General features: G+C 41.1%; 1 protein-coding gene across 1 annotated transcript; it reads left to right on the forward strand.

The window, feature by feature from the left end:
* The first annotated feature begins 974 nt into the window (after positions 1–974).
* On the forward strand, positions 975–12,895 carry E2F8 (E2F transcription factor 8). The gene is made up of 14 exons (XM_074884249.1): positions 975–1,069; positions 1,150–1,276; positions 1,895–2,170; positions 2,485–2,641; positions 3,814–4,119; positions 4,792–4,953; positions 6,448–6,585; positions 6,895–7,104; positions 7,950–8,034; positions 8,308–8,830; positions 9,865–10,083; positions 10,905–11,034; positions 11,172–11,488; positions 12,193–12,895. Exons 2-14 carry the CDS (start codon positions 1,238–1,240, stop codon positions 12,364–12,366), a joined length of 2,736 nt encoding a protein of 911 aa, XP_074740350.1. The 5' UTR covers positions 975–1,069; positions 1,150–1,237; the 3' UTR covers positions 12,367–12,895.
* Positions 12,896–15,077: the final 2,182 nt, after the last annotated feature.

Genomic DNA, 15,077 nt, shown 5'->3' on the forward strand with positions numbered 1-15,077 from the left:
GTGAATTATTAAGCTTTTTCTTTTTGATATGTGCTTTCCCTCACCGTTAAGAACACATGAGTCATTTGAAGCTGTTGCCAGGAGCAGGCTGCACCCACGTAGGTGGGGAAGCTTTCCCCAGCGTCTGGGGGTGACGCTCAGCCTGGAAGGCCGCCGGTGTCCCCCCCCTCCCGCCCCCGGGCCAGAGAGTCCTCTGGGGGGGAGCGGGGCTGGGGCACCACCACCTATTTTGTTGTTTTAAAGAGCGTGAGGGCCACGGGACGCCGCGAACGAGCGCCAGAGCCGCAGGCAGCGGCCGTGAGAGGCGACCGACCGACACGACCCCTGACAAACAGGGTGAAGCAGGGGCAGGTAATTAGCTCCGCTAAGCCAATTAGTGCCCCAATTAGTGCTCGCCCTGCTAATCCCCTCCCTCCCGCTCCCCCTCACGTCAGCAGCCGTTGGGTGGGGGGGTGTGAAGCGGCGCGCGCCCTCCCCGCGCGCCCCGGTTCCCGCGCTGCCAACGCGCCAAAGCCGCGGCGCGAGCCCCAACTTCCCCCGGCCCGCGGCGGCGGGAGCGGGAGCAAGAGGAGGGAACGGCCGGGCAACGCCGCGCTCCCATTGGCTGCGCGGGGCGGAGGACAGCGAGCTGATTGGCTGAGCGGCCCCACCCCTCCCTCGGCGGCTCAACCGGTTGAATTCAAATCGGCACCGGGAGCGGCCGCGCAACGGGACGGGACGAGGCTGGGCGGGCGCGGGCAGCAATAACGATACCAACGGCAGCACCGCTCCCGGTGGGTGCCGCTTGTCACGCGTGGCGAGGTGGGGTGAGCGGCCCATCAGCAGCGGAGGGAAGCCGGTCCCGGGGCGCGACAGTGGCGCCAAAGGTTTAAACCGGATCCCGGAAGGGCCCCGCCCGCCGCTGGTGGCCAATCGGCGGCGCTGCGCTGTCAGCGGGCGCGGGGGGGGCCGGGGCGTGGCGGGCCGTTGGGCGGCGGGCGCGGGCCGCCGGGCGCGCGCGGGCCGGGCCCAGAGGCGGGAGGCGCCGAAACGTCCCCGGCGGCAGCGAGGGCGGCGGGAACCGGCCGAGGTGGGCGCCGCCGCCCGGTCTGTCACGGGGGTCCCCGCCGCCTTCCCTGCTAACGCTTCCCTCCCTCTCCCGCCCCGCAGAACCGGCGGGACCTGCGATGCGGAGCGCGGCGGCGGCGGCACCGGCACCGGACAGGGTCGCCTCCTGAGGCTGCGCGGCGGCGGGAGAATGCAGCAGGCGGGCGGGGAGATGGGGACCGGCGACAAGGTAAAACCCCTCCGTTCCGCCGCGCTTGCTCCGGGGGTGGGGGGACACGCAGAGAAGCAGCCGACCCCCCGCCCCGGGGCCGCTGAGGCGCTGCCGCCTGGGCCCGGCGCCGTGACAGCCCCGGGGAGCCCGTGCCGGCCGTTTCAGCACCGCAACGTCTCAACGAACGCGTGTAGAGAACGTTGGACGGCAGCAACCCAGCGCGTTGCACGTTCGCTTTCGTGTCTGTCCTTAACAAAATTACTTAAAACTTGCCCTGACGACCTTTGTAACGAACAGTACTTCTTCTTGCTCACCTTTTTCTCCTTAATAAAAGGTGTTTCGGTCGTTCTTTATAGCTTTCTGCCACGGATTAACATTCATTCTATATTTTCCCTAGAGGGAAAGAAAACTAGCTCAAGAAGACGACGGGCCCCATGCCTTAAGCTAAAGGCACGGTCAAAGAAATAGTTTCAGGGACGGGATTCACTGATCCAGAGTAAAACTACAACCTTTGACTTGGAGCTACCCAAAAAAATGCAATTGATCTCTCTTCCACTCCGACTATTATCAACAAACGGATTGTAGTGCTTCTGGTTTTTAACATCAAAGTCTTTCTTTTTTTTTTTTGGTGCGTAGGAAAATCATTCTTCTGAGCCATACAGAAGTGTATTGAAAACCCCTTTGAAACAAGCAGCTACCTCACATTCGGTATTGACAGAGATACAGCCTGACTGTCAGCCTCTAACCACACCCCCAAAACCTAAAGAAATCCTTCCAGCGGATCCATGGACACCTACTTCGAACCTGAAAATCCTAATTAGTGCAGCTAGTCCTGAGATTAGGAACAGAGAACAAAGAAGGGAACTGTCAAACAGCACAAGTGAGGTCCTACAGGCAAAACACTGTTTGCAGGTGTGTTATAAAGATGTTGTCTATTTACTTTTTTGTTTAAGTTAGCTGAAGATGTTTATTCAATATAAAAAAATTATACATTAACATACAACAACTTTTTTTTTAAAGTTTTGATTTTGGAGTGTTTACAAAATATAAATAAGGATATGGTCTAGTTACACACAACAGGTAATGTTTTGCTGGCTTTATTTCACAGCTGTTGAGGACAAAGGGAGAACACCAGGCCTTTGACAGTGCTCACAATGAAGCTGTTAAACATCTGTGTTTACATATTGTCAAAAATTATAAATTCTCTTTTTCTTATTCCTGTGTAGGAGCACTTATCAGGAGATGAATATGAAAAATCTCAACCAAGTCGCAAAGAGAAAAGTCTAGGATTACTGTGTCATAAATTCTTAGCTCGATATCCTGATTACTCCAGCACTGCAGAGAATAATTACATTTGCCTTGATGAAGTAGCTGAAGAGCTTAGTAAGTTGGTGTATATGCTATTATATATTTCTTCATACAAATGTGCCAATAGCCTACCATTTGGGTTAGTACATTTTTGCTCCATAAAATTTTGAATGCTTACTGTGTGCTCTCAAACTCATTTAAACCCAGCTTAAAACTATTCATTCTTAGAGCAATTATTTTTAAAAGTTAAAGTTTCTTCAGTGAAATGAATTGAGAAACTCAGAGTCATGTTTAATATTAAACATCTAAATTATTGCCAATACCACAAATAACCAGTTGCAGTTTTTTGGATCTAGAGATGATGGCTAAGATTAGTGGTTGGATATTTGCGGCAGGAACTAGCGTTTCTCAAGCTGAACCCTCAACTTCCTGCCCAGTCGTGACATCAAAGCAAGAAACTACTTTCTGCTCTCTATAATTTAACTTTCTCATTTTATATCACTATTTTTATATCGCACCAATAATCTATGGAGAGTCTTAAGTTGCTAACACTAAGCTGAGGCTTTTTTTAATCAAAGAGATATGAAATTATTCTACAGGTTATAACACTGATAATAGTTATAAATCATATTGCTATAAAATTTCTGGTGTCATATCTTCAGAATATGTTGGGGGACACAGAAGAGGGATGAACTGCAAATTAAACAAAACATCTATTCTATTTACATATTATACAAAATAACATCTCTTTTAGAAAATACATAGTCAAAACCAAGAATTCAACAGACAGAAAAGGACAGTGTGTTAACAGAGTAAGATATAAAAACAAGTTACCAGTTGTCTACCATGAGTTTCCAATGATATTTAATGATATGACCTAAAATCGATGCAATAAATAATTAAAAATGCTCTGGTTCTTTTTAAAGCTGTATTGAAACCCATCTAATGGCTCTTCTGGCAACAGTAAGTTTTATTTCTTAAGGAATGCTGTAAACCAAGTACAACTGTGGAAAAGCAAGTCCTTCCACATCTAAAACAAGAATTGTTTTCCTTGCTGGCAAGATCTGAGGGCTATTTTCAGAAACCTTTGTAACGAGAAATTGGCAAAAATGGCTTAGAAGTATATTAGGATGAGGGGGAAGTATAGGAAACTGATTCCTTCTCTGTGCAAACCATGTTTCAGGTAAATGTATGATGAAACATATTTTATGTAGTAGTGATGTCACATTCATTTTTTTTTTCCCCAGATGTTGAACGTAGACGCATATATGATATTGTGAATGTGCTGGAGAGCCTACACATGGTGAGCCGCCTCGCCAAAAATAAATATGTTTGGCACGGGCGACATAATCTCTCCAAAACCCTGCAGGCTTTGAAAAAAGTTGGAGAAGACAACAAATATACTCAACAAATTCAGATGATCAAGAAACGAGAGTATGAGCATGAATTTGATTTCGATGGTGAAAGAAATGAAGAAATGGCAAGATCTCTTGGCTCAAATGAGCACTCAGAAATGTCTTTTGTTGAGCTCCCAGGAATGGAATTTCGTGCTGGTAATAATTGTCTATAATGCCAAGATTAATATGTGCTTGTAATGATAAATATCTATGAACTTGGAAAAAACATTTATTGGACTATTTTTTTATGAAATGCTACTGTCTGAAAGGCACCGCAACTGTTTGTGGTGAGAAGAAGTGTTCTGCACTCTTTCAGTTCTCTTATTCTTTCTATTCTTGCACATGTATTTTGTTTTTACAGTGCAAGAACGAGGGGGCGTTGGGTGAAACCATCAAACATACCCAACATACAATCCAATTTGCGGGATTTGATACTACTGAATGTTATAGAAGCCAAAAGTATAAATGAGTCCATTAATTTTTTTCTTAATTTAGGTTTGATTCGTAACAAAGAATTGTTAATTAAGGATTGGTTAAATACATTGTCTAACCTGCAGTTAAGCATCTTTAAGGGTACAAGTTGTCAGACAATAGGAAATGTATACAGGGAGAAACATCGCACTCTCTTTGTAGTTAGACTTGGTATCCACCTAATTATCTGATTCTTGCCATGTAGAGACACGATTCTGGAGTCCACGTCAGCCCTGCCTAGTTGCTGTGTTGTTTGTTCTTATAATAATTGTTACTGACAAATTTCTTCATTTTTTTAAAAACGTTTGTAGCTGGTGTGTCACTTAACACTTTAATCCTTTCTCTTGACTGCTGCAGCATCAGTAAATAGCAGGAAAGACAAGTCTTTACGAGTGATGAGTCAGAAATTTGTGATGCTGTTTCTTGTATCAACTCCTCAAATAGTAAGCCTTGAAGTTGCTGCTAAAATCTTGATTGGAGAAGACCAGTTAGAAGACTTAGATAAAAGCAAGTTTAAAAGTAAGTAAAATGCTGCTGTTGCTGTCTGCTTTTTGATCTTACTCTAAATAGAAGTATCAAGTGTAAGCTAAATGGATTATTCTAGTACAAGTTTATATAGTGTAAAATACTATCATCTTTTTCTTGCCATAAATATATTTGAGCCTCCAAAAACTCACTAAACACCTTGTGCAGTTTTTAACAGAGACCCACTTGTGCATAGTCATTGACACATAATGACCACATGAGAGAAAAAGTCCATTACATCCTCTCTCCTGAAGTAATGTCACAAGGCTGCTTATTGGTAAAAATTTCTCTTTCCTCAAGCAGTCTGTCAAAGATTTTCACATCATTTCATCAAAGACACCCCAGAATCATGCAAATCTGTGTTCTGGTCATATAACTTACTTGTTGGAAATCTAAAGAAAGTCTGTAAAAGTCCTGTTAATAACTTACACGTGAGAGGAAGTGAAACCCCATGCTGTAACTGCCAATTATTTCTCCATTCTTCTACCCTGCTCTCAGTTCCCTGCACACTTCCTCCTCTTCCTCTCCATTCAAATGAAAGGTACTTCTAGGTCTAGGCCTGTATATCTATAATAATAAAAAATGTGCCTGTTCTTGAGCGATTAAGAATTAATTGTGGGTGTCATTGAAAATTACACCCTTCCTTGATTCTCAGACTCCATTGCTTTTTTTTGTGGAATGGTATGTATGCAAAAGGAAAACTGATCCTTGCTGGTTTCAGTTCATAATTTCCTTTCCACTGCATCATGGTAACATAGAGGGGGTGGGTGGGTAGTCAGTAAGGGAGGTTTGTTTGTTATCATTCCTCCTTCTTCCTCTGTAAAGTCTGTCTTGTAATAAAAGCAGTTTTGGGGCATTCCATCTATGTGTCTGTATTTCAGGTATCACCTGTTTTACTCTGTTCTTGGTGAAGAAGCACAGTCCCAAGTTCCATGACTTGCTAGACTTGAAGTTTTCAGTAGCAGAAGCTTTGGCCTAAGCACATTCACTCTGGTCCAGAAGTCAGTTGTAATTTAACTGCTGCCTAAAACTTTTCCCTAATAGCACAACCTGGAAACAGATAAGAACATGCAGGATGATTATCCTGTTGGATTTTAGTGTATCTCTTCCCCCTAGTTCTCATGTCTGCCGTTGCATACGTGTACCTGCCTTTTAAGCTACTTATTCTCACTACAGAATTTCTATAGGTTTGGTCATTGCACAGAACCGAACTTGTTTGGCAAGGTTTTTTCTATATTTAGCATAATATACTTAGCAGTATTTTCTTGTTTAGATCTGTATCTATGTCATTCTGTTTTACATATAAACTTTATATTGTGATATGTTATTTCATAGTCTAAATGCCTGTTCCACAAAATTGTTCTTATAAAAAAATTAAAAAGGTTTCTTCTTTTAGCTGCTAAAAAGGCCTTATAACATTTCTAATCTGGTGTATGTTAACTTGTTAATCAGAATTGTTCTACTTCACATTTGTTTATTTTATTTCAGCCAAAATTAGGAGACTTTATGACATAGCAAATGTTCTCAGCAGCCTGGGGCTTATTGAGAAAGTTCATGTTGCAGAGGAGAGAGGTAGAAAACCAGCATTCAAGTGGACAGGACCTGAGGTCTTGACAGATAGTCAGGGTAGGTGTATGTGTCATTTCCTTTTGTTCTCCTGATGATTTTGATTCTTCTTCTCTGCTAGAATTTTTTTTTTTGACCAAAAGACAGTAGACTAAGCGGAAAGTCTTTACTAGTCACTGTCCTTGGTCCTTGACAGCAGAGAGCACCCATATGTATTTCCACAGAGTGGATGTACTCATACTGACTCTTGCATTTCCATTTTTGCTGCTGCTAGTACTTCAAAAATTATAAGCCAGGCTCAGATAACTGCTTTTAATTACTGAATCTGCATATATGTATTTACTCTTTGTGTTTTTTTCTGCTTTTTAGATACAAAACTTGAAACAACTTCTACAACCTGTCCCCCACCTATGTCAGAATCCATAACTTCCAAAGAGCAGTGTTCAAAAAACCTTTTTCCTTCAAGAGGAAAGCAAAACTTCACTCGGCATCCTTCTCTAATAAAGTTAGTTAGAAGTATAGAAAACGACAGAAGAAAGATCCAATCTGCTCCGACCAGTCCAGTTAAAATAAGTGCAAGTAAGTAGCTGGAAAATATATTTCTGTATCTTTTTCTGAGTATGTTTTTAACTCAGATGTAGTTTTGCATTAAATATTCAGGCTTACCACCTTCTTATAGGAGATGCAGATGTGTGGGTATGCCTACCTAAACCAAACTTGTCTTAAAAAATGTCAAAAATAGACAAGATGGGGAAAATACATGTTGCTTGTAAATCGAGGCCTTATAAGATTGATAGTGAAAACAAAGCTAAACTGATCTGTGTTCAGTGCATAAGATCTGCAATTAATAGAAGTTCTTTCCAGTCACAACAAAGTAAATATATTCATTGAGATCTGGACCAAATTCAGCCCACTGTAGGGAACTCTAGCCTCCTCTTTCACACCAAATACACAAGTCGTCACATATTACCTTTTTGGGTTTAAGAAGAATATTAAATCCCTTTTTACATATCACTATCTTGACTTTGTCTTACTGGCTACAAACTTCTGTTGGTGTAGGACAGCTGATTCTCTGGATATTGCATCTTCCTCTAGGAACTGCCCTAGCCTTAGTTGTGGAAACTGTGCTTTAGATCATACTATCTAAGCAGTTCTGTATTCTGTAAAATTGCCAGAAAATTACCTAGCAATGCTCACGTTCTTTGGAAGTAAAAAAATGGAGATGAGGCTTTAAAGTTTGTTTGATGTAAGCTGCCATCCAGTTGATCAAATCAAGTCTGGGCTGCAGTTTGAGGATACCGTGGAGTCTTAGTATCTTCTCATTAAATGCGTATGCCACATTAAATAACGCCATCTCCTCAAGACAAAATTTAGCTTCTACGTTTGATGCACTAAGTTATGTTTTGTTTTCCCCCTCCAACCAGGCACTGATCAAAATTTATCAGCTTTCCCAAGTAAAATAGCTCAGGTTCCAGCAATGGCCAAACATCAGCTGGAAGGACAATCAAAGTAAGTTTGCACAAGTGTTAAGGTGAGAAGCTTTGTTTTGTCACTGGCCATTAAAGTAAAGCTCTGCTCAGTTTGAGTTGGGCAATAGTCTGCAAAAAATGGTAACCCCTGATACTGCAGGCTGTTTTTTTTCACTTATTTTCTGTTTAGTGGATTGAGAAGTACAAGTGTTTCAAATTTCAGAAGATAATTTGTCAGGGCATTCATTTCTGCACAAAGGTATTAAGATATGTTTGGGGGTTTTTGTTTGTTTGTTTTGTTTTTTTTTTTAAGGAAAGTGAAAGAGATGAAAATGAAATTGTCAGGATCTGCTTTGGAAAGTAACCTGTCCTCCCCGGAGGTAGTCCCCAAGCCTGACCTTCCTCACACCACAGCACCCTCTCAGCAGCCAGTTCTCACCCAGCCCCTGGGTGTCGGTCCTCTGAGCCACAGTCCAGTCTCACCAGTAATGCTACCTCAGACTCCTTCTGGTGTTTCATATGCAATCTATCTGCACCCTTCCCAAGCCCACACTGTGACAACGTACAGCCCAAGCTTCATGTTGCAGCCTCTACCATGTACTAATGTAACTGAAATAAAGAGTATTAATTCAAAAGTATTAAATAGAATAACCACTGAGGAAGGGGACAATCAGATAGCTACAGATGATCCAACCAAGTCCTCAACAGCTAAAGAAAGATCAACTATAAAGTCAGAAACTTCATCACAGCAGTGCCTGAAAAGATCACAAGCATTACAAGACAGTAATTTGATTAAAAGATGTAGAAGTGATGAGGAAAGCCTTGATACTTCTCTGGTAAGTTAAATTATTTTTTTAAATACTATTTTATAGGTTAATGATGTTGCCACCTACTCATTTTCAAAGTGATTTAGGAGCCTATCAGTGTGTGTAGGCGTTTTCAATAACGTTACGCTCGAAGGGATGATGTTCATTTGTTGTGCTTGCTGATGTTTGGGGGGCTGGTTTTTGTTTGTTTACATACATATATATATCTATATCTATCTCTATAGACCTCAAATATCACATAATCTTGCTGGTATTTGCAAAGCCTCAGGCAGAATATATAGTATGCAGTATAACACATCTTTGAAAGGCCACCCCAGGAGCAGGCTGTATTTTTCTCCTTGTTCCACTCCTGTCCCCCTCCAAATATTTCCAGGAAGACATGACAAACTGTACAGATGTTAGTCAAATAAAACAACTCCCAAAACATTATGTCAGGACTTAACTATTTATACAATGATTCTGGAGTAGTTCAGGTAGCTCATCTTGTTGGCATTCATTCATTCTTGGCTTCAGAGGTATTAGGAGGGAAAGTGGACACATAGAAGTCACTGGACAGGAAATGTCCCAAAATCCTGATACCTTCTAAATATTTCTATCCAATCTTGTACACTGTTAATGCTGGATTGTTGTAGGCATAATAACACAGCACATGAAGAAAGTAAGAGGTTCAGATAACACTTAATACATACAGAGAAACTGGGTCTGCATTGCTTTCTACTCCTCGATTGCTGAATGTTTTAGTGTCTCTGTAAACTATTAGGCTGCTTTAAACTGTCCTTGCCAAAACATGTCATGAAATGTTATCGGTGTTTTGTGACAACGCGTGGCGTCAAACATCCACTAGCTGTGAAGGAGCAAGAGGGGATAACATGGAACTCATCTTACTGACTAGAAAATTTTATAGCACAAACTTGGGAATAAGGAGAAGGGAGAAATCTTGCTTTCCTAATTTTTAAAATGCATAAATACCATTGCAGACCTGTAATTGCAAGTGTTAAGTCTTACAATGCTTGCCCTTGTTTTCGTATGTACTTTTTTTAAAGGGGGAATCCATTAAAAATGAAAGACCACCTTCCAATAGCTCACAAATGAATCATGAAATGGACAGTTCCCAGGAAGACAGACAGAAAAAAGCCAAAATGTTAGATCAAGACATGGCAGGTTGCTATGACCAATGTAAAAGAGAAGATATTCCAGAAGATGAGGACAAAATCAAAACTAAACAAGACATACCTGTAGCATTTGCCATTCCTGCTCATGAGGTAAGCTTTGTCAGACACCACAGCACATCTTGTCATCACCTGGGAAAACACCACATGTAGTCTTGGCAAAAGAAACAAAACTATAACGAACTACACATACATAGATTGTCTTTGATTGGATTCTTTTTAGTGTCCTTTTAAAACCCTATTTCGTAGGAATATAGGACTTGAATTTCTGCCTTAAGTACACAAATAGGACATGAAGTGACTTTCAGGCTTTGATTGGGATGAAGATCACAACTAAGACTAAGCTGGTGAAGGCATTGTTGAGATCCCTTACCTCCCCAGTCCTTTATGTATATTTATTTTCAAATACTTTGAAACAGAATCACATGAAACTCTTCATCGACAAAATCTGGCATTCTACAGTTAAGACTTGCTACTATACAGAACCTGAATAAAGAACAGTTCTTCCAATATTTGTTTTATGAAAAACACAACCTAAGAATGTGGTGACATGATCGTTACTGGGTCCAGATGTTTCTTCTGGGGGGAAAAAAAAAAAAGTATTCAGTATCAGGATTTCTCGTGTCTAGTCTAACTGCACTGTGTTAATTCCAGGTGCATTTCCAGTTCCTCACTGAGGAGGATATCAGCTGGAAATGGAGCTAGCTGACTGCTGTGCAATCTTACTTTAAAGAGTGTGTCCTTGAGTCAGTTGTGTCTAATTTTAGACAGCAGGAAGTACAGACATGAAATAGAGCATGCTGGGGATATGGAGGATAAAGAATAGGAACAAGGCAAGGGGCATGCAACTTCAGAAAAAAACTTCTTTTTTTGTTTATTAGGTTGGGGTAAATGTGTATTGTTTTCTTTTTCAGACTTTTTTTCCATCTGGCTATCTTATTGCTCTTACTCAGTGCACCCATGGCAACAAGGCAGGCTTTTCTAATAAAGAGAAAGCTGGGGTATGTTCATTACAGCACACTACCTACAGCTCCCCCATTGCTGGTGAGTATTAAATAAAATAGGCACACAGTTGCCTGGCTTAAGGGATTGTGAACTTCCTACCAAGGTAATGAAATCACAACACAATGGCTCGAGTCTCAATTTTTTATCTCCTTCAACACTTGATTTTTCTATTTCAGGTGTCATTCCAGTGACAGCATCTGAACTGAACGCAGTTAACATTCCTGCTTTTCATATAACACCCTTGAATATAATGCTGTCACCAACTTCTATAGCTGCTGCACCTGTACTGAGCAACCCCTGTCTCAATTCAAGCAATACCAGTTCTGCCCAAAATCCAAGTTCTTCGGTTCTAAACTTTACCCTGCAACACGTAGGACTAATACCTGCTGGTGTGCAAGTTCCTGCAAATCCTGTTCTTCAGCATGTGCCGGTCTCTTCACAACCAGAAAATGTTAGCCATAGCTCAGAAAACAGGAACTTGCAAGAGGAGAAGGTAAGTAAAAATATATTGCAACTTCTTGACCGTGGTACAAGTTCAATAATTCCCTTACAGCAGGTAAAATGTTTATTTAAACAAACATTTTTTTGATCTTTTTAAATCAGCACTGCCCAAAAAGAGCTGGCAGTGAATGCCAGCAGAAGTACACTAAAACTGAGAGGTTAGAAAAGAAGAACAAGTATCTTCTTTGTTGTGGAAGTGGAGACAGCTGGAAGATGACAAGATGTGAAGAGACACACAACTGTTTTAGAGGGAGGATTTTGCATCATCTGAGAGGACACTTATTAATAAATTGTCCAGTTGTTACTTTATCTTTCTTTCTTGTTACTCTCCTAATCTACTCTCAAGTTCTTGCATTTAAAGTTAGCTTTTCTTAATAGAATATGTTTGTAGAGGATTTTAAAAGAATATTTTTTCCATGGGAAGTTTCTCTGTATATTTTGTGTAATACTGTATTGCCTAAGATTGTATTAAAAAAGAAGTTAGGAAGGGATTAGAGAAACCATATTTTTATTTTGCTATTTTTTAATATATATTTATAGATATATGAAGGAATATGGGTATATTCTTCTCAGTAAAAAGTTAAGTTTTTAAATCTCAGGCAAAAAATGAGTTTGCTAACATCCTGCAGAAATGGAAAACTAGAATTCATTTTTTTTCTTCCCTTAAATGAAAGTAACTTTCTCTCTTCTCTTTAGCCTTCTGTTCCAAAGGAACCCCAAGAGTCCCAGACAGTTACAGAAAACTTTTTCCGCACACCAGGAGGGCCAAACACAGTATCTTCACTATCTGCAAATTCAGATGGTACCGACAGAATCTCTCAAGGAACTCTGTATATTCCTCAGCGAAAACTTGAAGTGTCAGAAGATTAATTCTGGGATATCAAATTGCTGAATGTGTTAGCAGACATAATTACTGGTAACACACTGCACAGATCTTGGACTGTATGATGGACACTGGGTTTTGGATATGTATTGGCAAGACCTCAATACTGGAATAGCCTTAATTAACTCTTTACAATTAAAACTGGCCCTTAATGAGAAAGTTAATGTCTAATAATTTTTCCAAAAGGCTTACCTGAAGTATTATAGTGAAAAAGTTATGTATCTAGTGGTTTTTTGTGTTGCTTTTCTGCTATGCAAAATAAGCTGAAATTGTCTTTGTACAGTAAGGTACAGTCTATCAGTCAGTACATATTTTGCACAAAGAAAAGTACTGTGAGTGTGTACATATTTTGTCTTAACAAAAAGGCCATAGTTAAAATGTCTTGCTCCTATGTTCAATAATGCTCTTTTGTAAAGTTAGAAAAAAAAATTCTTAATCGTTTTATATAAGTTAAGAATTATTTATACTGTATTTTTAAATCAATTTTTTTCAGATTAAACTTACATCAAACTCAAATTTTGACCTTTTTTTTGATCAAATTGAACTACCTGAGTTAAGTAATATATTGTATATTCACTGGCATCTCTTCATTCTTTTTTGTCAGACAGGGATGTCTCTCTTTTGAAGAAAGGGAAAGTGGTATTTGATCAGAAAGGGATTTAAGTAACTCAATCCGGCTTCTGAACTCTATCGCTAGAGATGACATCTGCTAGTAACTACCATTAGAGAACATAGAGTTATGAGGTTTGGCATTCAGAGTATCCTTATCATGCTGGAGTAGTCTGGAAAGTGCCGTCCAGATGTCACAGAACTGAGAATTTACATGGTTTGGGCCTCAAACTAAACAATCGTAGCAAGATTTCAAGATGAACGCTCCTTACCTTGCCTCTCTTCTATTAATCTCAGAGTTTGAGCCAGGTCTGTGCTATGCTATACACGCTCTATAGGCTCTCTTGCCACTGGAGAGGCTTCAAGCCTAAGAGAAAGTTTCCATAACATTTGACCTGAGGTTCTGTAGGCGTCTAAAACAGTGTGTGGCAGAAATCCCACCTGCAGTTACTGAAGCACTAACTCTTCACTGTTGCAAACAGCGGAAGGTCTGGCTCCTAGAAGGAGGGAGCCCTGTGTCTGTGGGACACACCCACACACCCCACAGAGGCTGTAGGGTGAGTTTCTGCTTTCCAGCTAAGGTCAAGGTCAGCTTCCAGCTGCTGTTTCTCCCTCTTGCAATTCCGTATCAATCAGATTCAGTTAAACCAACTGAATTTAAATACATACAGTGGAGTCTTCCATGGTGAAGGAAGAAAGATGAAGCGTCCTACAGCTCACACTCAGATGACAACGAATAACTAACAGAGAAAAATACAGTATATCTGCCTTCCCACCTGAAATGTGCCTGGTTGTCCAAATTAGGACAGGAGAAAAGCTAGCAAGGCCCAAGATTCAGGCTTGGACTGGGTAAAAAAAGCATAGCTGAAACAGCCAACACAGTAAAACTAACTCACTTGCTCTTGGAAATGCAAAATTATAATACAAAATGCACTCAACAGAACAGGATGACTTCAAATCTTCCTACATGACAGGAGAAGAAGAAGAAAAGCTGGAAAGTGGAGGAATTCTCACTGCAGCAGTGAGTAGATTTTTTTTCTTCTCCAAAGTAGTAATTTAATTCTAGAAGTATAAAGGCAAAGACTTACAGAAACTTGCATTACTCAAAGGAAACAAACTACAAACCTTTCATTTCTGGACATTGCAGTTGACAGAATAAGAAACTACAGTAATTAGGCTTGGAGAAACGGTCTTCTCATAAACCATGCTCTATTCTGAAAACCTGCACGTATATTCTGATTTGCTGCCTGGTGTACCTTGGCTCCTGTCAAAAGACAGTTGCTTCCTCTTTCACGTAGGCTGTATGACACCTAGCACTTTGTTCTTGTTCATTTTTCCAGCTGACAAGCTACTGCTCCTCTGCCCAAAGGATCCTATTCCCCAGAAGTTCTGCATTTTGCTCTGACTAGCTGAGCTCACTGCCCTTCCCACCTGCCTCACCCGCCCTTAAGCGTGACCCGAGTACCCGACGTGCTCTGCTGCCAAGCTTTAGGAAGGTCACTCTGATCCTTGGGCTCGCTTCGCTTTTGACACAGTGTGTTCCAGTTCTCCAAGCAGTGTTTTTTAATCCCTACTTTTGATTTATAGAAAATGCCACATTCCCACTCCACCAGGAATATAAAAATTCATGCTTGGTACACTCCAGTTGCATATTTCAAGTCTGGTCTTCCAGTCTCAGGTCCTGATAGCCACAGTGGACCAGGGACTGTATGAAATGCCAACTAACCCGTATGGATCTGACTGCTCCTTTGAGCTGTAAAGAGCCTCTCAACAAGACTTAATTCCTTACAGGGGCACCCAGTATCTGGGCCAGCACAGAAGTACAGAAATGAAGCAACAGCCAATACCAGGAAACTAAAGGTTGTTCCCAGCCTTTTCCCCTTCAATTCTCTGACAAACTCAAAAGGAAAATACTTACTGACATTTTGGGGCAAAATCTTTTCCACAGATTTCCCTGCAGTTCATTATGGTGCAAATCCAAGTACACAACCTACATGATGCGAGTGATGATCAGTGAAGATGCAGTTCCCTCAAATGTCAAAGGTTCTAACTTATAAATCACTAAATGTGCAAACAAAGTGGTTACAAG

This window comes from Strix uralensis, chromosome 15 (assembly GCF_047716275.1).
Source record: "Strix uralensis isolate ZFMK-TIS-50842 chromosome 15, bStrUra1, whole genome shotgun sequence".
In the NCBI taxonomy this organism is placed as follows: domain Eukaryota; kingdom Metazoa; phylum Chordata; class Aves; order Strigiformes; family Strigidae; genus Strix; species Strix uralensis.